At 46.3% G+C, this 25197-nt stretch overlaps 1 protein-coding gene across 2 annotated transcripts in view; it reads right to left on the bottom strand.

Annotated features, from left to right (window-relative positions):
* The window catches only part of igf1ra (insulin-like growth factor 1a receptor), a 178868-nt gene that overhangs the window by 44705 nt on the left and 108966 nt on the right, over window positions 1-25197 (bottom strand). For both annotated transcript variants that reach the window (XM_056599055.1, XM_056599056.1), the window contains one exon: window positions 19343-19906. In XM_056599055.1, coding sequence (XP_056455030.1) covers window positions 19343-19906 — 564 coding nt within the window. The remainder of the gene's footprint in view (window positions 1-19342; window positions 19907-25197) is intronic.

Below are 25197 nucleotides of genomic sequence, written 5' to 3'. Positions count from 1 at the left end.
CACACTTCTATCCAGGACTACCAAAACACACTGCGGTGGCTGCGCCTACCCCCCCAATGCCCTTCCCATCTGCTTCACCAACGGTCACTCTCCTCAAAACCCCCCCCCCCAAAAACACACACACACACACACACACACACACACACACACACACACACACACACGCCTCCTCTGCTGGTCAAGAGTAGGGATGCACCGATCCGATATTTGTATCGGTATCGGTACCGATATTGAAGACATTTCTAGATCGGGTATCGGTGACAAAAAAAAAAAAAAATTTACGTTTATGTACATACTTGAATCCTATTCCTACTACCTTGCTGCTTTGATAATTGAATTTCCCACGAAAATGTTCTCACGGGATTAATAAAAGTGTATCTATCTATCTATTGGCTGATCTATTCAGTTTCTATGCTGTGCGCTGTGAGTGACGTCATAAACAAGCAACACGCCGTGCGGAGCCTACAGTGATTGCAAAATGGAGCGAGCAAAAGGATCTGCTATCTGGAGCTATTTCACTTTACCTAAGCCAGCAAGCTCCACGGCTACATGCAACATATGCAAAGTAAATGTCCCGAGGGGTGGTACTAAACCTTCTAGCTTTAATACCACAAACCTTATAAAGCACCTCCAAAAATTCAAGTCTCATGATCCCAGTCTTTTCCCCTCAATGAAACTTACAGTTTGTAGCCATAATTTTGCGCTGTTTTTCTATATCGGTATCGGATCGGTATCGGCCGATACTAAACCTCAGATATCGGTATCGGTATCGGAGGTGAAAAAAGCGGATCCGTGCATCCCTAGTCAAGAGCTCAGAGGATCAAACCCGAGTTGTTGTTCACTCTGGCCACTAATACCCAACACCGTTATTTTCCAAAACAACCAATCAGAAGTTAAAGCACCAGCGTCATAAGGATACACGCCGGTAGAAATTACGTCCATCTATCTCGTTAAAAAAAAGACCAGCCATCATCGGAGCCCCACTGTGTGTGCACATGTGTGCGTTTGGGAGGTTGTGCGTGTGTATGTATGTACATGTCTGCACGCAGACACACACCTCCGCTAGGCACCTCCCTCTGCACTCATCGTTTTAAGAGCTAGCAGCTAGCAGTGGCTCAGCGGGACAGAGTGTGCCAGCGCTCTCTCACCGCCCGGCACACTGCCTGCCCCGGCCGGCCTCGGTTTCCTCCGCTGCTAACCAGGTTGTGTTGGGAGATAAATGACTGCATTAATTCTCTGCGATAGCTCGGGGAACTGGGGGGGGGGGGGGGGGGGGGGGAGTGTATCAGAAATTGTCGTCATTGTGCGTGTGTGCATTGGTGGCCGTGCGAGTCCACGCACGCACGCACGCAGAAACACATCCACACAATCAGACTGTGGCTGATGTAAAAGAAAGTCCCAGAGCGGCTTCCGTCTTGCTAAATGAAGGTCATGATGGCCCATTGCCCCGCCTCACTTAACCCCACTTTGACAGCAGGCCCTGCCCTGGGCCATGGCTGAGCTGGGCTCCCCTTCCCTCTGGTTAGAGCTGCAGCCCTGGCCGGCCAACACCGCCCTCCAGCCCTCACCTGGCTGAAGCCTCACTCAGACTCAGGGGATGCCAGCACTCTAATTCCTTCCTTCCTTCCTGAGATATAATTGCTCACAATAGGAAACCCTTTCAAAACATGTTGGTGTCAAAGGTTCAACAGTTGACTTGTGACTACACACGGGCAGTGGGGGAGGGGGTCTGATTTAGCTTGACTGTTGCGGCAGCTGAATCACGGCACCTTCAGCTGGAAGCTAATCCAGTTCAAGATTTAAACATCGGAAATTGTTCCCATGTATTCATCCTGCTTGCTTATGATCAAAAGAACAGAAAGCTTCTCGCTCCAACCATGCAGACTTCTAAAGATTAAATAAAGTGGGAACATTTGCAGAAATCGGAGGAATTCAAAGTTATTTTAATTGGATCCGTCACCCAGGTAAGTTCAACCCCATCAGTCGGATCTTGGGATGAAAGAGACAGTTAAAAGTTTGAGGCCGACAAAAGGTAACTTTGAGGCTTTCCACCGGATTATGGCTATGGTACAGAATACCAAAATACATTTAAGCATTCAGCGCAATGTTTTGCTTACTGCGAGATATATTATGTATTGGCAGATACTTGAACGAATCAAGACGTCTTCTAAAAATCTCCTTTAAGCCACTGATGGAAGGTGACGGGCGCACAGCACCCATCCGAGCTGTGAAGCACAACAACCATGGGTGCTTAGCGAGAGCTGAGACTTCTGCGTCCACGGTTGAAGACGGGGGCAAGAGAAAAGTCCACAAAGGCATGAACTTTGTGAATATTCAGACTTGCATTCTAATGAAAAGCCGGGTGTTGTATAATAAAGAGACTGCATGACAACTGGTACCTATTTGCACCCACGAAACTCTTAGACAAATATTTCTGTGAATGTTTGATTAAAAGCTGTTAAAATGTCAAAGGTTCTGACTATGAATTGAAAGAAATCGGCAAAAATAACATGAAAGAAAGAAGCAAGAGGAAAAAAAATTGCAAAGTAACAAACCATGTAAAAAATGTATTTAGGAATAATGGCATTTCCAACCACCATTGTTCTTAGTTTGCATAAAGTGAGTAAAAACACCAGAATTGCGGGAGAGCATTTAACATCAGCTATTGACCGTAAAGCACTTAGGGAGGAATAAGAAGTAGATTGTTCTCCAAATACTTGTTCTATTTAGGGAGTTTAGAGGCTAATCTTTGAGTTCTGAATTAGTGCCGTTGGACTTGACACCGCAGAAGAACAATAAACCCTGAGTCATGCCTTCTTTACTTAAGCTGGCCACGCCATGATCGCCTTGGTTAACCCTGCCTATGCAATGCACTGCTGCTTACAGATCCAAAACCTGTCCACGAGATTCAGGGGCGCAAATAGGTACCAGTAATCATCATATTCACAGTATTCTATATCATACAACGGTTACCAGGCTAAAAAAATACTGGTACAACAGCAGAGGACCAGAAGGAACCATGATGATGAGTCACGCCACCTTTCACTGATCGTTTGAGTCGAGTTCGGTGGGAGACACGGGCCTGAGCACGGTGCTGGGTGGTGTCGGGTCATTTATCACTCCGCGGTGGCGTCATCTTTTGTCTGTGACACGGTAGGAACGAAGGGACCCGCTCTGAACCGATCCCCGTCGAGACCGGGGCCCGGCGGTGGGGGTGGGGTGGTGGGTTAGGGGGCGGGGCTCCCACCATTTCCGTGGAGACGGTCAACGTCTCCAGCGCTGGTGGAGGAGATGGACGACATGAGGATGACAGGGGGGGGGGGGGGGGGGGGGAGTACGTCTGAGTTGGGAAGGGGGGGCGTAGGGCAGCGATGGGCTACAGTCCGGGACAACGGCGGAGCGGTGTGTTCGGGCACCGCTGAACAGCCGCCCCAGGGCTCATCAGATAAGACGAGTAATGAAGAAACAATGAGCATTCCTCGCATTCTCCCGCCGAGGGTCAGACAGCGGTGGAGTCAGTTAACCCCCACCCGTCCCCAGCCGACCCCTTGCCGTACCAAAGCAATAATAACGAGCCACTGTCTGCCCGCCGCGCTGAGCGCCGTCTCTAGACGCATTGGGCCACAACAGACGGGCGTCATACGCCTCACGGTTTGAGAATGAGTCACGCACTGAATGGCCCGAGGCCGTGGCGAGCTCCTCCTCTGAAAAGATCTGCCCATTGTCTTTCCCTGTGGGTTTGAACGAGGCCTCGCTGGCATCTTCCATTCATCCCCAGCACTGCGTCTCCTGACCTCGTCCCTTAGGAGAGAACGGTATGCACCGAGAAAAGCCACATGAGTTGATACATGGAGAACCATATGCCGGTTAGAAAATGACATGGTATCCATACAAAGGAGACACTCCGATCTGGATTGTTCCATTTTGGATACATTCCATAACACCAACCATCAAACCGTGCACACACACACACATAGTCAAACACAAACACACATACACACACACACACACACATGCAGTCAAACACAAACAATTTCAAAGACTTAGATAAGGCTGTTCAGACGACAGCACCACACCATTAATCCCCAGCTGTAAAAAGGCCCGTTGGCACATGGAGGCCAAGTCATTATTGAGTAACAACAATAAATCAGACATCGAAGTCAAGGCAGTGAAGTGTGGAGAGAGAGAGGCAGAGTCCACCACTGAATGAACTGTATCCATCACAGCTCATCAAAAGGAAAGCACACGGAGGAGAAGAATGGGAAAGATGAAAAACAAAAGCCCTCCACCACATGTATACGGCTCTAGCGAGTGTTTCCTGATGTTTGCGTACGGAGGTGATAACAGCAGTGTCCTGAGTGCAACTCTAGCCAGAGGGCTCGTGAGCAAATCCCTCCCAGGATGTCCCGACGTCGAACCAAGATAGGCGAGGATGCCAAGCAATTAAACCTCACTTGCAAACCCACTGGTCGGGAGAGTCGGGGGGTCTGGAAGCGGTTTAATAAGCTGGAAACTATTTCCAAAATGGTTGACGGACCCGGAGCCGTCTGCAGACAAAGGGCTGCATTGTGGAAGGCCGACCGCGAACTTCTCTTCACTGATCACGCTCACTGCCAAGAGAACGGGGAGCGGGCGACAGACCCCAGAGCAGTCGCCTGTTGTTACCCCTAGCCCCACCTCGCCCCCACCTCCACCAGACAAACACACACACACGCGCACACACACACACACACACACACACACACACACACACACACAGAAAGCAGACGGTGGAAAACCTCTTCATCAAGGTCTCCAGTGGCCTATCGCCAATCTATCGAAACCCTAATTTGGCTCAAGTCGAAATGGAAGCAATTACATGAAAAGGTTAAAGTCAGTAAAACCACCAGAGATTCCGGGAATGGGTGTGTCGCGACGGATAGTTTACATGAGCGCCTTCAAGGCTGGATGAGGAGAGGGAGCGAGAGCGACAGAGAGAGCATAACAGAGAGAAGGAATGTCACAGTCAAACACCATCATTCTGCTCTAAAAATACAGCAGTGAGGGAGCCTTGTTCAAACAAATGCAGTTTCCATATATTTTATGACATCTGATTACCGTTGTTGATTCATCCTTAATTAATCCATCTGTTTTCATCCTTTACAAGTGGTAATTTGCCATAGTCATTTACAAAAACAAGTTTCTTGTTTTAACAAATGTCAGCAGTAGCGATCTTTGTTGCTGCTTAGTCTAAAATGATTTTTCAATGGTTGTCAATTTGATAGATCGCCACAGTTAACTTTAAAAACACCAAAGGGGCATATTCAAGTCATAGCTCGGGCGACAACACAAGCATGTAGCCTCTAGATCCCACAACATCCACCGTTAACGATGCAGAAGTGAGGATGCTTTTCTGCCGCGCGCAACAAAACACACCACATTACCTTCGTAGAAACCCCATGTTGAGCTCCCCCCCCTCCACACGGTGGTCGCTCTCTTGTGGGTGTTGGCTCTCCCTCCTGCTCCTCTGCGGCCCCCACAGCCGTCTCACGGTCTCAGCAGCCGGGGCCGCTGGCCACTGATGAGTGGCGTGGTGCTGGTGGAGCTCCTCCACCCGGTCTATCTGTGCATCATAGCCGGCCAGCGCGGCGCTGCTGTATGGGCTTAGCTATAAAAATGTCCCTATTCATGATATTGAGTTTGAGCAATATCGATGTATAATCTTTAAGTAAGAGTATTATCTAAGGAAAACATAAATCACTCATAAATGCAATTCAGTTCATGATAAGAAGTTGCTGTATGCCATACATGGACAAAAGTGCTTATTTTAATGGGGGGAATTATTTACCATCGATAGGTAATTCTCTCTCTCTCTCTCTCTCTCTCTCTCTCTCTCTCTCTCTCTCTCTCTCTCTCTCTCTCTCTCTCTCTCTCTCTCTCTCTCTCTCTCTCTCTCTCTCTCTCTCTCTCTCTCTCTCTCTCTCTCTCTCTCTCTCTCTCTCTCTCTCTCTCTCTCTCTCTCTCTCTCTCTCTCTCTCTCTCAAATGCACGGGTGTCCGTCTCCTTGGCAGCGGCAAAGCGTATGTCTCTCAGAGCACGTACTTTCAGGCAACGCCCCCCGATACTTGCACAAGCAAGTGTCGGCCACAAATTAACCAAAAGAGTCACGCTTCCGTGACATCTGCCCCGTCTGAACATGAAAAAATATAATACTGCCATACTTCATACATAAACGATGCCTGTATGTCACCAGGTTAACCACACGCTTCAGTTTCCACAGAAAAGGAGGCGCTTCACAGCGATAAGAACAAAACCAAGATATTCACGGATTCCCACATGTGTGTGCGGTGAGCGGTGAGCAGAACATTAAGTCCAACCCAAGCAGTGGGTAGGGTGAGGAGACTGAATGCCAAGCGGGATTAGTGCAGCCCATGGGCAGGAATAGAGCAGAGGTGGAGAAGTCCTGTTACATATCTTGCGACATACCAAAGAAACAACCACTTTAATATAGTTTTCCTATAGTCCAGCTTGGCTGCGCTCAGCTCCTTTCTTGTTAAGTGCTTCGGATTGGCGGCTTTTGACTGAGCATGAAAGTGAAAAAAAATGTCAACACTGGGCAGGGATCGGCGTCGCTCGTTAACAAGAGACGAGGCTAGGGCTGCTCGACTATGGGGAAAATAATCACAATGATTTTGGTCAATATTGAAATCACTATTATTCAAAGGATTATTTTGAAAACATAATGTATTTATTACACAGCATGACTCTCAAAAAAACACTTTAACTGAGAACTTTTACATTTTGCCTTAAAAAATACACAAAATTGTCAAATAGGAAATTTTCGTTAGAAAATGTATGACATTGGACTGACATGTCGACGGACCGCACCCCACTGTAAGATTTACAGTAGATTGCGAGGGGCACGAATCTGGCTATGGGGCGATTCAAAATTATGATAGTACAGATAGGAACTCTCATAGAGAGCCTCAATGGAGTCTCTCTAGAAAAAGACGCAGAGACTTAGACAAAGAGAGAGACAGAGAGAGACAGAGACAGAGCGAGAGAGGCAGGCTTAGAGAGTGGCAGAGACAAACACAAAGACGGACCAAAAGGCGGGCATTAGAAGGAGGGGACTTTCCTGAACATCTGCATTGGTGCCACACACACACAACGGTGAGTAAGAAGTAATGAAAGCGTGTGACAGGATGATAACACCATAGATCCCGCAGGGAGGCGGGAGGAATGCAAAAACAAGCCTTTTACAAGCAAGTACACGCCTGACCCGGGACAAAGGCTTACGGCCCCGCCGACGCCGGGACAGGAAGTAGGACGGCCGAAATGCCAAACATAACTCTATCGCATATAAATGCAATATATAGCCCAGCACTTATTTTTTTATTTAATTACCTCGATGGCCAGCGAAAATAACCAAAACAACAACAGCAGCAACAACAACAACAACAACAAGCCAGGATTAACAGGGTTACACATTGGACATTAGTCTACCGGAGCAATGGAGAGAGGTAGAGCGGTCTGTGCGCTAGCAGAGAGCAAAACCACTCAATTAGGATTAGGGCTCCCCAAGATGAATACACATGTATGGGCCCGGGTTTAAGTGGTTGTCATGGCTGTGAGACTGGAGGAGACAGACTGGGAGACGGGTCGGTCAAGTGCAAACAAGCCCGGCAGCCAGCCTCCACTCCTGCTCTCTGTAATTGATGCACTAATGGGTGAGGGTGGGTGGAAAGCGAGGGGAACCAGAAGATGGACTAGCCCAGACCAGTCATTCAAGACAAAAAGGTCTGTTGGGCGCAGAACAAGAAAACAATGCTCCTGTCAGACACGGGAGGGAAAGAGCCGATGAAAAGGAGGTGAATGCACCTACACTCCCACACACCCCTTGGAGTGTAGGTACGAATCCCCTCACGTTAACTCTACCTTCACTCGATCAGCAGTAGATGCGATTAACCAATGGAAGCAGTCTAGACTAGGGGTGGGAGCCATAGTATACCATGGCCCACGATAACGATAATATCGCAAACTGAGTTACCACTTACTCGTCTTTGGCTAGTTACATGTTATTCATGTGTGGAACGCCACCTCGAGGAGCAAGGAAATCTGTTTAGAGCTCCTTATTTTATTCTCTAAAATATCGATATTTGGCACCAGCGTATCGATTCTTGTGCCGCCTACCACCGATGAAAGTTAATAACGGAGTTAATAATAGTATAGTTAATAAAACGTCCTATCCGGCGAGGATGAATGAGGTGAGGCGAGGGCCCCCGAGTGACGCAGCCTATCCTAGCCCCCCCCCCCCCCCCCCCCCCCCCCCCCTCTGGTGACTCAGAGAACGCCGTGAGGGGTGGGGCCGGGCAGGAGGGAAGGGGGGCACTATATTTAATCGGACACACTAACGAGCTGCTGTCAGACCAAGAGGTCTGCCCGGTAAACATACTGCTTCTTTAGCGTCGGGCGTGGATGATACCACCACCACCACCACCACCAGCACTCCCCCCTCTTCCCCTTCACCAGATGGCTGCGTGTCACCGGGCGTAGGATCCACTTCCTGGACCACGCAGAGGAATGCAGGCCATAAAGCCGTCCGACTCGCCGCTTTGGGGTTACTCTCCCAAACCACACGGGGACCCTTCTACAGTCTGAGACAGGTTTCTTTAGGGGGAGGGGGGAATAGTGTGGTGCGGGGGTTGTTGAAGGCCAATTTGTCCGGGGGGGGGGGGGGCACCCGGATGCTAACAAAGCAACAACTGGCGATCGCTGCCCTGGAGTGGTCCACCCAGGGCCGCCGGCCAAGGGGACGCCTTACTGCCAAGAGGGCCAGGCCAAGAGGCTGGAGGAGGCCAGAGCCACGCTACACTCCCGTGAGACACCTGTGGCCATTAGGCGGGGTGTAGAGACAGACACACACACACACACACACACACACACACACACACACACACACACACACACACACACACACACACACACACACACACACACACACACACACACACACACACACACACACACACACACACACACACACTGCAAGGGAGGAAGGGCAGCACATGGCTGGGGGTCACGGTCGGTGCTCATTGGTGACGCAGTGCGACGTTTGACAGGAGGGTCCGGGTGGCTCCGTGTGCAGACGTCATAGATATATGATCGGACGTAAACAAGTTTGCCATGGTCTGGTCGCATCCCACTGTTGTTGGTGTGGGCTTGTCGTAGGTGGGCCTCAGGGTGCTGCCTCACCCCTGCCATGAAGGCTCCCACACCCCTCCCAGCACCCCCCAGGCGGGTATGTGCAGACGTGACACGAGGACGAGGACCGGTGATCAGGGGGAACACTGACCCCCGACACACACACACACACCCCTGCACCTAAGAGCCATCAGCTGGGAGAACAAGATGGTGCAATGCAAAGAAGAAGAAGCAGCTGCGGGAGCTCAGGCTGTAACCCAAGCTTATTATTCTGGTGCGTTTCACGGCACACACTCCAGCGGCCCGCGGGTTAGTGTTGTCAGACTTTGTTTGTCAGACTGTTTCGTTTCCACCTGTGTACCGACAGCTTACCCAGGTAGGTCGGACCACACCGTCTGTCTGCCGTTATGTCCTTGGCGGACCTGTACCGGCAGCACGGTGTGTGTGTGTGTGTGTGTGTGTGTGTGTGTGTGTGTGTGTGTGTGTGTGTGTGTGTGTGTGTGTGTGTGTGTGTGTGTGTGTGTGTGTGTGTGTGTGTGTGTGTGTGTGTGTGTGTGTGTGTGTGTGTCCCATTATTCAGTGCATTATGTAGAGAGGAGGAACTGGGGCGGCCTGATCGGACACTGACAAATGGGGGCGCAATTCAAGCTCCAAATACAAACAGAGGCAGCACACACACACACACACACACACACTTCTAGCTGTTGGATCTGCGGAGAGCGTCACTAACGCGCTCAGATGGGCCTCATCCTTCCTGGCTGAGCGGAACCCGGCACAGAGCCGCAGGGGAGGGGGAGGGAGGCCCGCAGAGCGGCAAGAGGAAGTTATAGTATTCGCACAAATTTATGAATGAGTGCTGAGAGCAGAGGATGAGTCACGGCTTCCGCGCCGCACGGCCAGAAGGCAGCATGCCGCCCATCGCCAGCGGTGCTGCACACACACGGAAAGGAAAAATGTGTCAACGTGCAGAGGGATGGAATGCTGGAGAGATTATTGTGTGTGTGTGTGTGTGTGTGTGTGTGTGTGTGTGTGTGTGTGTGTGTGTGTGTGTGTGTGTGTGTGTGTGTGTGTGTGTGTGTGTGTGTGTGTGTGTGTGTGTGTGTGTGTGTGTGTGTGTGTGTGTCTCGTTGAGTGTCAAACAGGATCTATTTTGGTCGATCAATGCTATGAATGGATTTGTGGTAAAAAAAAAGGCGGCAATCTGTCGGCGCTTCAGACGAAATATTTGTGCACCGCAAAGAGGACAGACATGGGGTACACTCACGGGACCGGCTATCAATAGTCAATGAGCCCAGCTGTTCATACGCCACACACACACACACACACACACACACACACACACACACACACACACACACACACAATGAACAAACTGTTGTGAATGAACATGATGTGATTTGAAGTAGAAATACACACATGACAGAGAGACACACACAGACAGAGACAGGGAGACGGGGAGAGAGAGAGAGAGAGAAAGAGACAGAGACAGAGACAGAGAGAGAGAGACTCTTGTTGACAACAAAAGTCAGCAATAGCTGGCAGCAGCGAGTCTGTGGCTTTTTACGAGTCTCTCCACAACCTGGTCATGGCAGTCAAGCAAATTAAATATCCTTCTGTTTTTTGCTTCTGGGGTAAAAAATTATTTCACCTAAAAGAAAAAAACATCTCGCCACCAACTCATGCCTGATGGCCTCACGGCCCAAACACCAAGGCAACCAATAAAACCAAATGAAGAAGAGGAACTACTTCAAACCCAACTGATTGTCTCTCTGTTGTGTTTCAACGAGGGCGGGTTTTCTGTACTCGGTGAAGACAACTCGTTTGAAGAACATAACACCAGCCCAGAAAGATCACAATGAACCAACGTGATTGACCCATATGGAGGGTGGAGGAGGCTGGGTGGAGCAGGCTGGAGCAGAGCCCAGGAGGGGGAACGGTGGTGGAGGAGGGGCGTAGATGGAAACACCCATTTTCACTGACATATCATTAACAATTATTATTCCCTGTTATGTATTTTGTTGTAATTGTATGCTCTTTGTGTCTTTTGTTGTTGTTTGCAGGGATGGGCATGATTAATCGACGATCGGCTAATTGATCATTAAGGATTTCGTCAATGACAATAAAAAATATCTTCACACGGCTGTGTCTTTTTACAATTACCATTCGTAGTGTTGTCAAGCAGAGAAATAGTCCGCCAAAGACGTTGACGTTGCTTAGCAGGAAAGAAAGAAGTGAATCAGGCAAAAAATCCACTTTCCTTAACAGCGGCCCAGTTCGGTGTGCATAAAAGTACCAACGGACCAATTGGGAACTACTGCAACTGCTGATGCCATCTCTATAAGTTAAAAAGTAGCCACACCCACCCCAAACCAATCGGAATAAGTGTATACAGGACGATTAGAGCGGACTACACCACCTCTTATAAGCCGCATTGAATTCTCAGAATAGAGAATTGTATTCCGATTAGCAACGTTTCCATGGACACTGTTATTAATAGCGGTGGAACGAGATGATTGACACTCCAAATGTACTGTATATATGGCATTTACAAAAGTGGTTAGCGTACTTGCATATGTCTCTCGCGCATTCTCGTGTATTCCGATAGAGGCGTATACAGTATATGATCATTTTCTATTCCGATTGAGCTGTTCTTCCACTTCCACCAGAAGTGTCCATGTAAACACGGGAGAATTAACGATCAATTTTCATTGCATTTTTAATATAGCATGTAAATAGTTTATTTATATTTTTTATATACAAATGTTAATGACATTTGGCTGTTTGCGTCAGTCTTGTTCTGTTTTGTTTATATGTGTGCAATGTTTTAGGGGGATTTTGTTCAGGACCCCCGGAAAACGAGATGGTACATCGCAAGAGGTTATCCTAATAAAATAATTTCAATCACATCATTGTTGAAGTTGTGGCAGCATCCTTTACTACAGTACATAGTAATAAGTGAAGAACTCAATACATTGAGCACGCACGCACGCCTGTGTGTTATCCAGAGCGTCTGCGATGGACCTGGTGATTCTGTGTTCAGGGTGGCAGGGCCATGAGGGAGCGGGGTTGCGGAGGGTGAATAATGAATCCCTTCCTTTGGCGCCAACACTGGCACATTGTGCGGACCCGGACTGAGCTAAGAGAGAGCGTGCTGGAGCTGGCCCGGAGGGGAGCCGTTTAGATTAGGTCTAGCTAAGTCATTAAAGACTTCCCGGCTGTGTGGCCTCAAACCCGGAACCATGTGTCATCAGGCAGGGCCCAAGGCGACCCTGGCAACACAACCTCGCATACAAACGTTTCTTCTATCTGCTAAATCTGAGCTGGCCATCTCGCAATCATTATAGCCTGTATTAACAAGAAGAAAAAGGGAATCTGCTGATTTGAATAATATTTGGAGCATTTGGACCTTACGCCATCAGCAGACTACTGGAAATACTGGCGGGTTTGGCTGTTGCTTCTGATGCAAATATTACTTGTAATTTTCATATTATAACAATTTTGGCTCCCATATCCTTTACCACACAATGACTCATGCCATGGACAAATATGTTTTGACATTCAATTGCGGCGTTAAATCCTGTGTGGGCTAGGCGGATCTTTAGAGCTGACTTTTAAGCCATGCAAGATGCAACATGAACATCAAAATACAACATTCAAACACAATTTAACTCATCATACGTAAAGGTTTCACCCACATTATGGCCAAATTTATTTATATCTGTCAATATTTTTTCTTGATTGCATCATCAACAATCATGGCATGCACGCTCAATCCGACAGCATTCTCATTAGTGTAATATCAGTAAACATCCACCTGCTATAATTCAATCATTCAGGTGTAGGGTAACTATTTAGTATGAATTAGATCCTTTAAAAATATGAAACCGCAAACTTGTACAGAGATGATCAGTTCAGTGGGTAGCATACGATACAGGATTAGCTCATACAGTCATACATTGTACAGTCTGATCCCTCTTGACCCTACTGGGGTTACATCACCCCCCCCTACCCACTGCATGAGCTTGGCTCATGGAAGGCTTCACTCATAACAGCCATATCGAGTGGGTCTCTGGCATGCAGGGAGTAAACATATTAACAAATGCAAAACTCTCCCAGGCTAAGATGAGACATGTGCCAACTGCCAAGACTCCTAAATACTTGATCTCTGCTGGGTCTCAGCGCTGGGTTCAACACTGGGACACCCGGGGTTCAGATTCCGTGCAGCGAAGTCGGGTCCTCTTCTTCCGTTACCAAAACTATAGCTGTCCCGCGCACGAGCCCCGGGAAAACCAAGGTCTATTAAAACACTGTAGTGTGAAGCACATATCCGTTGCTCTGGAGGATATTTGCAAATGGAATTACGCAGCATCTTTTCCGCAAGCTACAATGAAGAAAGGTGGGGATCCAAGCTTAATCCGGATAATTATGTTCTCAGAAAACAGCAAGCGCTCAAAAACATTTCACTTTGTCTAGAAGTGAATGTCCAGAAGGTAAGCAAGACATAGCAGGCACATTGAAAAATGCATATGTGTTAATTTATTAAAACTTCTCTTCATGAAAAATGCATTATTATAAACCAAAGATTATGGACTGTAATACATTTCAACATCTAGAGACTTTGAGGGGACATGTTGGACTAAATATGCATACATGGATAAAGAGGTCTGACTTCTAACCAGAGTGCTTGAGAAACTTCAGCACCCTTTAACTGCAAGTTCCTAGTCCAACAGCGGAAGGGGAAACGCAAGCCATCCGAGTACCGCCCAACTGTGGGAGAGAGAGAGCGGGTCCCTGAATCCATCGAGCGGCCTGGCCGTGGAACACGAGGGAGAGTTGACACGGGTGTGCTTCCCTGCCTGCGGGACTGGCCCAGGCGAGCCAGTCCGGGTGGTGCAAGACAGGCCTGGGGGCCTGGCAGGGCCCCGGGGGGTCCGGTTCCAAAGCAGGCCAGGGAGCACACAGAGTCACGGGACCAACAAGCTCAAAGCAAACAGCATGCGATGTCACAGGAACTCGGCTGAGCCAAACGAGCCGGTTCACAGCCACAGGAGTGATGAGAGAATGACTCCGGCAACGAGCAAACAAGTCGGGAGCACTCTGGCAGGCAGAGCCGCCGACAGCCCCGCTCACAGGCAGCAGCAGCAGCAGGAGAGAGTGTGGAAACGGAAGGACACGCACCGCCGATCCAAGAGAGGGAGAACATCCGTGAGAAACAGAGGGACGGCGGGAGGGAGGAGACGGAGAGATACCGAGGGACAATGAAGGATCACTTAGGGGAGCTGGGCAAGAACTACAGAAGGGGGTTTATTTGTAATCTTTTATGCTTCAAGTTTGTGGGCAAACAAGCAAAACTGTAACGCACACAAATAACCCCATTATAGTGAGCCTGAGGCACTGTGAATGCTCCTGTAAAAGCCATGACATGTAATTGCATTATGAAAAAAAACTGATTAACCACAGCTTGACTATTTAGAGTCACTTTTGACTATTCACAACTGTAAAAGGAGTTTAGATGTATAAATTACAACAGGAGACAATTAGCTTAATTTCCCCACTGGTCGGAAACTTCCTCTAAGAAGCATGCCCTGATCCCCCCCCCCCCCCCTCGTAAATTAATTATTGCCAGTAATCTGAGTCTGACGCGCACGCAGACATGCCCGGCGGCAGCTGGCCACTGAGCTCCTATGCTTGACATTTCTCCTGACATTTCCTCTTCTTGCTCCGCCTCCCAAAGAAAGACCCCTCACCGAGGGCCCCTCCACGGTGAGGGAGCCCCTCCACGGTCCGCGGTCCCCATTGTGTTTATATTCACTACAAAACACTACAAGAAAAAAGGGGGGGGGGGGGCATCTGGCTCATCTAAAGCCACAAGCGAGACTTCCAAACCGGCCCTGTGTGCATCTGCTGGAACACGGAGGGAGTCTTGTTTGTTTCATGAGGCCCAGAATGCCCAGAGGCCAGCATCGTGTACCAGCAGACAGCACCCCCCCCACCCCCTCCTGTGTGCTGTAATTAAAGAGGAGCCTGGTCTGTATTGACTAGCAAACCACTCTATGCCCTTGAAGGAACATCTGCACTGGGGGAAAAACAAGGCAATTATGCAGAGGGGTGGAGCCTAGGGGAGGGGGGTTCTGAGGAGAAAGGAGGCTGACACATCTAGACTTCAGAAGAAGAACGAACGAACGAACGAACGAACGAGAGAGAAAGAAAGTCTGCGCTTCGTCAGATTTATAAAGCCTAGAGGTCCTTTTAAATTGAACGCCATTGTTTAGTGTGATTTTTTCCAATATAATAACTACAAATCATGAAACAGAACGGGACTGTCACTGTACACATATGATGCAATATCCATTTTGCGAAAAAGCCTCATTCATTCTTTTTAGAACATTAAGTTGTGCAGTAGCAACAGCGTTGTCTTGGATACAAGCTTTTCCAGAAAGAGTTATAGCCTACTTTTAGTTGAAAAACAGTGAACTAACCCTTAAAAAATATGGTCTACAAAGTATTGATGTATTAAGAAATGCGCACCAACTTTTCATTACGACTCGCTACACTGTTTTACACTTGAATTTAAAGTGTCTGAAACTCTATTTGAATCCTCTTGGTCAAATTATTGGTTCTCAAAGTGCGGCCCGCGGGCCAATGGTGGCAGAAACAAGTTAAAGTAAGTTAAAGAAAATAATAATAATAAATAACAGTGTTTCCCACAGAAATTTTGGAGACTATGGGGGGGGGGGGGAAGGGGGCTGGTATGGGGCGATTGTTGATTGTTGACGGGGTACGGGGGGTATGGAGCGATTGTTGACCGGGGAGGGGGGGGGGGGGGGGGGGGGTATGGAGCGATTGTAATAATAATAATTCATGTGCACGCAGAGACTATGGCGGCCGAAATTAGACTATGGCGGGCCGCCATAGTCTCGTCAATGTGTGGGAAACACTGAATAAATATAAAGAGAAAAGTCGACTCTCTCTAGCTTTCAATTAAATCCTGTTATACCACGGTCTGCGGGAATACTCGATTCTGATTGGATGCAGGGTGTGCATTAACTCCTGATAGACGGACACCTGGACAAGTAGTTCCGTCAAATTGTCTGTTTACCGTTCTCAATTAATGCGCTAGCTGGCGTATCGTCTCTAAAATAGTAGTAACCATAGCAACGGGAAACAAAACAAAGCTGAGCGGACTATAATACCTCCCGCTACCTCCCGTTCTAAAGTCGTAGCTATGGCCCGTCCTAATTACTGGAGGAGTGAACAACGTTTCCGTTGCATGAGAACCCAACGGGCGTGTAATGGTGGTTCCGGGTATTAGTCAGACCCTCAGGCGTAACCAGGCAAACAAATGTATGTTTTGTGGAAAACTTTATATTCGGATTGTAAAACGCATGAAAATATAAATTAATGGTCTTAATTTGGTCACCGTTGGTAAGTGACCGTGGTATAAGCGGGATAATGCCCTTCGAGGTGTCCATTATCAGGAATTAATGGACTTCGCGGAGGCAACCGTCCTCCGCTTCGCGTGGGACGGTTCACGCCTCCACGTCGTCCATTAATTCCTGATAATGGACACCTCGTCGGGCATTATCCCTTACTTATTTGTTAGTTTTTATCCGACTGTACATTACTTTGAAAGGATGAACCTCAGTTTCGTGATTTAGACCTCACTTGACCTCACTCCAAGAGGTCCACGGTGCAATGTTTTCTTTTCACAACTGGGATGCTGACGGCGTTTCCCGCCTACATTTATTTCCTTTGCCGGCCCTCAGTCAAATTTTGGGTTCCTAAATTGGCCCTCAGCTGTCAAAACTTTGAGAACCCCTGCTCTAAATAAATAAGATATTTTAGGGAAAGGACGTAGCAATGTATGCTTCTTTTGGAATCATGTGAATAGAGGAGACAGACCTGGCTAGCTAATTAAAATCTGTAAAATACTTGCTCAATTCCACATATTGCATTAATCAGAGCGAAATATTAATGATGCAAAACACATATTGCGTAATTACACATGAAATGATGTGTTAAAGCTACAAAAAACACTTTTAATTTCGTTCCCATCAATGAGGAAGGCCGCCATGTTGGATGTTGTTGCTGAGGTCAAGTCGGACCTCTCAACTGAGAACGGCGTTTCCGACCTGTAATTGTAGAAAAAGTAGGAAGCAGCCAAATTTATTTTGAACAAGTCTGGCTAGTTTTTTACGAGTTGTCTTGAACGCAGTAATAACTTTGTTTTCACTTTTGGCTGCAAACATGAATACATTTGTATTTTTCACAGGCGCAATTCTTTTTTGAAAATGCTGCATATTCGCGTTGTGGCTGATGTAAATAGTTTTGAACGGGACAATTTCATCGGTGTATTTTATGCCTTGTTTGTTCTGTTTGGACCTTTAGGAGTGTCTTTAAGCAGCTCTTTTCACCCCTTTAACACAACCAGCACACGAAGTCCCCAGGGTCCCGGGGACAATGATAAGCCTTACAGGCCTATAGAAACAGTGGCTGCAGCTAAAGGAAGGAAGCAGAGGTTGATTTCTACTGTTTGTTCTAAGTGTGAAGAGAGAGGAGGAGAGGGGGTATAGGGATGTAATCGTACACAATTCCTCAATAGCAAAGAGCTCATGGGAAAAAATGTCAACCATCTTTTCACACAGCGTCAGGGAACATGGCAGCCAGATGAGGAGCGGCCATGTTTTCTTTATGGGCTCCTTCCAAGTCCAGGTCAACATTATGTACCCTCCCCGTCACAGACGTATCGGCATGAGTCACAAGGCTACTGTGCGTTTCGCAGAGTAAGGAAGTCAGAAAGAAAAAGAGTGAAACAAAAATTAAGAAAGGAGGGAAAAGTGAAATGGAGAGAATGTTAAGGGAAGTGGTACAGTAAATGGGAATTCCCTTTATCAACATACAGGAAACATGATAGCATATCAAACCGCGTCATTCATTCAAAAATATAATCTGTCTTATCTCAAATCAGGGTATAAAAGCCTTCTGATAAAATAGTTATTTTACAAAAACAAAAAGCCTATTGACTTTAAGATATTCACAGTCATGTGTTGAATTTTTTTTTGTAAACACCATAGGAATGTGGAGCAAAAAATATCTTTGCCGCATTGAACATGTGCAGGGAAACAAATGAGACTGCACGTGATAAACAGATGAGTTGTTGGACAGCAAAGAAAGGCAACTCCAAAGATATTTAACGTCTACGCATATTTGGGGAGTGTGGGTAAAAGGCTAGGTTACATTTCACCTGAATATCCCAGTGATAAAATAAATGCAAGATAGATTCTGGGGAGTGGGGTCTGCCTGCTACGTTTAAGGCAGTGAAAGATGCACACTATGAATGGAACGATTTTTCCTTTTAGTTCTTCCACAAATCGGGAAGTCAGATGTTTGCTTTGAAAAATAACGAATATCCGAAGATTGAAACCTTGAAAGCAGACTACAATTCCAAAATAATTTTTAGAAGAGATCAAAAAGCCAACCAAAACAGAAATGACCCTCTCCTGAACTCTTCCAAAATGCCTTGTCATGCTGAGATGACTTTCTCTCTCCACCAGAATTCTCTCTGTACCCCTTTCCATAAATTGCAAACAGTCCCTAAGGCAAATATTGAACAGACATAGTCCAGACAGGTAGACTAGCTTCCTTCTTGGCCCCACAGTTTAACCTCAACAGAGTAAGCCTTACCGTTCCTCAGGGCTGTATACGGAGCCATCACGCACTCCTCAAATGGCATGATCTGAGAGGAAACCTACCTCCAATAAACAAGCCGCAGAAATGGATGACCAACTGACAATCCAGCAGCATGACTCAACAAAGGAAAAACACTCCAAAGATGAAATGGCATTCGTTCATCAAAAGTCCCATTTCGTTTGAGTTTAAAAAGGGTAACAGAGGTCACTCCATCAAAGACGTGTTCACAAAGAGCCACAGCATGCCACACAAAAGGTGGATAATTACGCAAGGCAAATAACCCCAAAGCTGTTCAAATAAAGGCAAAACAAACTATTCTTATTTCCTGTGACACGTGAACGAAAGTCATAAAAATAAAAAAGTTACTTGACTAAATAAACGGGACCATGGGGCATGGACCCATTTTAAATTGTCTTTGAAAAGGCGGGCCTAAAGGACACCTTGTCAACAATAATGTGCTCCCACGTACCTTTCTGACACTGGTTGGAGGTCCAGCAGCGGTAATCAGACTTCTCCTTGAACTGGGTGCGCACGCACAGCGGCTTGTCCTCCATCATGCCGGGGCAGACGTCTCCGCACTCCTTGGATTGCTTATTCCCACTGATGAAGTTGTTGCCGTCCGCGCCCATGATCAGGGACCAGTCCACCGAGTCCAGGTAGCACAGCTCAGGGTTCTTCTCGATACGGATGGCCCCGCGCGTGACGTTCCTCAGGTTGTACAGACCGATGTCCTTCAGGCTGGTCATCTCGAAGATGACCAGGGCGTAGTTGTAGAAGAGGTTGCGTCCCCGGATGACGCTGAGGTTGGGGAACAGCGTGCTGAGGCTGTCCAGGCCGGCCACGCGGAACAAAAGCAGGTAGTCTGTGATGACGGTCAGCTTGGGCAGGCTGAGGGAGCGCAGCAGCTCCTGGTTGAGGGTGCTGGTCTTGTCCGAGATGAGGAGGATCTGCAGGTAGCCCTCCACCACGGTGCAGTTCTCCAGGCGCCTCAGCTCGCTGATGTCATTACGAATGTCGATGCTGGGACTGCAGACTGAACAGACAGAGCACGGAGAGAGACGGGGGTTAGCTTGAGCTTCAGGATGGTTTGAGAAGGGTTGGAGAAACGAGAAAGTATTTCAGGTGCACACGCTACAAACAGTTATTTCTATGCACAACTAGTATCACGCTATGATTATTATAATGATCAAGAAAGCAAATGATCATATTTTATGCATTTTATTTTATGACACCTTTGAAAAATGATATCTACACGAGAGCGCAAACGATCCAGACTCATCTGTGGCCCATGTTGTTCACGGCAGTTTCCCTTTTTAGTGTTTGAGCAACAGCTAATTTCGCCTTATTTTCAATGACAGATGAATGGATGATGTGAATACTCCTAGGTAGGAAAAGAAAAGCCGAGATCACAAAAACACTTTTCAATACCCAAGGAACACAAGCAAAAGCAAAAACAATACAAGCATCAAACTGGTTGTAATGGATGGTAATAATAGGAAACGCCCAGCAGCAATGGAGTTGCAGAACAAACTGACTTAAAGAAAGCCAGACCTTTGGATTGGAGCGGTAAGATCGACTATTATGGAGGAGTATTTAAAACAAACAGGCGGTGATTAGGAGAAGGGCATCTAACGAGGTGTCCTTGCACTGGATGAAACATTAAGCCTTGATGGCTAACCTCTCTGCTAACCCTTTAATGTTCTTAGAGCGGCTTAGGATGCTCTGACGACAGGCAGGCCCAGTCACACGGCCGCCTTTGAGACAAACAACCACGGCTCCAGAACATGGCCGTTCAAAGCTCTTAACCAAAGACCAGTGTCCACGGAGAGACATGGCCAAAATATCGGGAAGCGTGTCAAAATCGTGCGACAAAAGCCATCCCCCCTTTACGGAAGAAGTATAAAAGGAAAACAATGGGTGGTGCACGTTGCTCTGCAACAGAGTGGAAACGCGTTCTTAAAGTCTTCCTAAAGCAGAGGAGGATCCACTTCAGTGTTGACAAAAGGTGGCCAACGGTTGGAAGAACATTGTTCACATTTTGCCACCAGAAACAGTAACCACACACACACACACACACACACACACACACACACACACACACACACACACACACACACACACACACACACACACACACACACACACACACACACACACACACACACACACACACACACACACACACACACACACACACACACACAAAGTTTGGGCAGCTACAAACTTAGAACGGAAATGATTACTTCAGGAAAAAAACAATTAGCTTTTTCCAAATTCCACAAATGCCCCGGGCTTCGGAGCAATGGAGGTGCATGTCCTCTTTGTTTTACTGAGTTCTCCTGCTCCTCCAGCCATCATTGAAAGGGGGGAGGGTCCACTGAAATACAAAGACTAATTTGTTTGTTAGTAAAGAAAAAAACTATGGGCGCCACCTCCTGACGGAGACATATATCTAATCAGGGGGTGTCTGGCTATACAGACTGGAGGAGCAGAGAGGGAGACTGCAGTGATGCCTTGATACCTTTATTATCAGACATTAACATCTGAAGCACACTCAGATATTTATGTTCTAAACAGGGGAGGTGACCAATTGGGAATGGAGAATTTTTCAGTTTGGACTCTGGACCAGATCAGATTGTTTGACGTCTGTATCACCGATACCTTTCTTGGGAAAGTTCACAGTTGTAGTTATTACAATAGGCTATTCATGTTTAACCATCCTTTCATTAGCACTGCACCATGGTAATATCACAAAATAAGCAAGCAACAGTGAAACTCCTGGTTGCTGTCCCTTGTTCGTCTAATTAGGCACGTTAAGTACGAGGAATTCCAATAATTTCCTTGAAACAAGGGATTGAACTGCCATTTGCTGGCAGTAAAGCCACCAGACATTCTTGCATTTTGCTGTTGAACCTAAAAGGGCAGCAATGCCTAAAATTCAGTTTGACAACAAAACTGTAATTAATGATTACATGATGTAGTAATTGGAGTAAAGGTCGCACAAATTGAGGCCTGAATGCACTTCTGTGACAACACACATACACACACAGTGGACTTGCACTGCCCCAAATATTAAAACCGTCATTTGTTGAGCAAGAATTGCAGACCCTCCAGGATTTCTCGACGTTGCGATTTGCAACTTCAACGCAACATCAACCAATCACCGCGAATTGAGTGCGGTGTCGCAATTTTAACCAACCACCGCAACTTTCCTGCAAATTTGACCAATCAGGGGCGTCGTCTTGAACTGATGTCGACAAACTACCTTCCGCCTTACTTTCGTGTTTACTACTTCAAGCGATTCAAGCATTCATGCAGCATGTGCTTGTCGCCTTGCATGGTTGACTCTGCCGTCGGTGTGTCAATGTGTGTATTAAACGATGTAAGTCGCTTTGGATAAAAGCGTCTGCTAAATACCCTGATTGTAAATTGTAAAAGCAGTATCCTACTATTCTACATGAAAGCAGGGGAAAATTATTTTGCACTGCATGCAATATTGTGGATGAAAATAAGCGGAAATCTTACATTGATAAGCATTTTGCCACCGCGAAACATAACCACAGAACTGCAGGCAGGATGTCAGACGACGAGGCAGATCACTGACACAGGCTGTTGCATCCAAGTCAATTGCCAGTGCGGAAAGAATCAATTATTCATAAGACCATTTCTCAAGTGTTTTTGTTCTTTTAATTAATGTTTATTTTTGTAATAACTTAATATTTAACAAATTACACTGGGAAAATTGCAGTAATAACATCAGGAAAATCGCAACTTTTATCGCAACTTTCACTTCCTCTCGCACTGTAATCGCAACAAAATCATTAAAAACACTGCAACTTTCATCGCAACTTTTTAGAAAAGCTCATCAGGCATTTTAGGCCGCGACAAACTCAAAAAAGGCCTGCGAAATCCTGGAGGGACTGGAAGAGCCATCAGGTAGCTGATGGTTTCATTGGTCAGGAAGGAGAGGTGTCAGGTAGCTGATGGTTTCATTGGTCGACAAAGGAGAGGCATCAGGTTGCGGATGGTTTTAAGAAGTTGTTAAAACATGAACAAAAAGTACACCAATAGAAAGGTGAGCAGTCAATGACTGGAAATATTTACACAAATTAAAATACCAAACAGCTCTTCCCACAGGATTAGAAAGGCTATGATGGCCAACCCAATAAGAGGGTTCATGGCTGCTAGGAGACATTAATGGTTGAGTTATTTTCCGTTAGCCACAGAATCTGAAACTGGGATAAATAATATCTATAGCTTGTCAATGTTAATACTATTATTGAGAACCATCTACAATAAGGTAAAATGAAAGCCTTTCCGATATTATAGCATTTGATTCTTTACATATTATATGCTATTATCAAAATGCTATAGACAAAAGTTATTTGTTCTACGAAGACAAAAAACATTGTACCATTCAACAATAACACACTTTCTTCAAAATAGGACGATCAAATATCAACCAGGTCTTGAAGAATATGTGCCTCACACCGGAACTGGTTGAAAATGTTATTTAGTATAACGATGCTCTCCAGTTAATGACTATGAAAAAAAATATATCCGAAGGAGAGCTGGTAACAGCCCAGTCATATCCCCTCACACCTGCCAGCAGCGCCCCTAATCCCCCACATACTGGAAGTCATCCGACTGCTGGTCTGGGTGGCACACTCCCCTATAGTAGCTATCACTTCAAACACTACTGGCATATCTCACCCCAAACAGTAACACTACACTGCCATTCCTGCCCCCTCACAAGCAGTCTCTCTCTCTCGCTCCCGTCTTTGAAAGCGGAAGGAGGGCTACGTGAATGCAAACATGCCTGGCATTGTAGACTTTTTTTTTTTAATTAACAACGGAAGTAAGCAAGTTTAATATTTCCTGGAAGTAGTGTTTGACCAAATTCCAAAGCAGCGTTGACTTACTTAAAAGAATGCACTGTTCACAACTAGAAGTATTTCAAATACAATGACCTTTGCTGTTGTGATGGTGCAACACCACTAACTATGATTTAAGATATGCTGTACTGCTTTATTCCATTTCATCTTCTAGGTGAGAGATACTTTTATGTTAATTAGATGCTTGTGGTACACGTTGCATTGATGTTGATGCCGAGACTTGATTCAAACCTTTCATGCGTTATGTTCAAAAGACTAGAACTGCTACAAGCTTTAGGCAGTTTCCGAAAACACATTTCAAAATTCAAAAGAGAAATTGAAAAAGATGATGAAAGTTCTTTCAATTTGAATACAGAATAAATATAAGCCTGTTCTTAACCCAGAGAAAGCAAACAGCATTACATGCAATGCAGTAATAACAGAAAATATACTTCAGTAAATTACAAATTTGTACAAATAAACCTGACGGAACATTGCCCTATGAGATGTTTAGGTACTCTACACTATTTCTGAAGATTGAAAAAGTGATGCTGTAAGAAATACCCGCTCCTGGGGTAATGCTTTCCTAACCTAACTTTCAAGTAGTTACAGTCAATAATGTTGAAATGAAAGGTTTACGAAACTGATTACATCCAAGTTCAGGTTTGTCAAATGGGGTATGATTTAGAATAGTTAAAAAATGAAACAGAAACAATGCTATTGATACAGCACTATGTGTGCTGTAGGTAAAGTTGTATGTAATCATTTCTGAGATGTTGTAGTTGTCCTTGAACCTACAGCAAGAAATGAGTGGATGTTTATGCATGTAGGTTACTTGAGTCATACATTTCATACACTATGTTTCAGTCTTGCATCTGACAATTGTTTGTGCCATATACATTTGTGATGAAAATATATGCTTTATTTTGGATCTAGAAGAACTAACATTGCATTCATCCAGCACAACATTACGACTCCCTCAAACCCATTAGGCAGACAGCACATCATGTATGATAATGCAACCGGCCAAAAGACTGTAAGAGCAAATCAAATGGTAGCCCACTTGAAATAAAGAGCTTAATTAAGCATTATAAGCCTCAGCTGGCAGCCCCTAGGAGCAATAGGACAGCATGGCACAGTGCACGTTCACAAAATAGCCCAGTGACACACTTCCCCAGCGCCATACAGGGGCATGTACGGGGCCTCACGCGATCACCATGTGGGGCCCTACTGGAGTGTGTGTGTGCGCACGCACGCACGCACACGCACACACACACACACACCAAGATGTCCTCATCGTTTGACGGTATACGCCAAACCCGATTTGACCCGAAACCCAGTCAATTTTCTCACTGCTCGTTAGGCTGGCAAACATTCTCCCTTTTGTTAACAAGTGCATTGGAGCACAAGCAGTGAGTGAGTGAGTCCTTGATGACCTCAATAAGCACTC

This window comes from Gadus chalcogrammus, chromosome 9 (genome assembly GCF_026213295.1).
Source record: "Gadus chalcogrammus isolate NIFS_2021 chromosome 9, NIFS_Gcha_1.0, whole genome shotgun sequence".
Taxonomy (NCBI): Eukaryota; Metazoa; Chordata; class Actinopteri; order Gadiformes; family Gadidae; genus Gadus; species Gadus chalcogrammus.
This window is presented reverse-complemented; position numbering and strand designations above follow the sequence as displayed.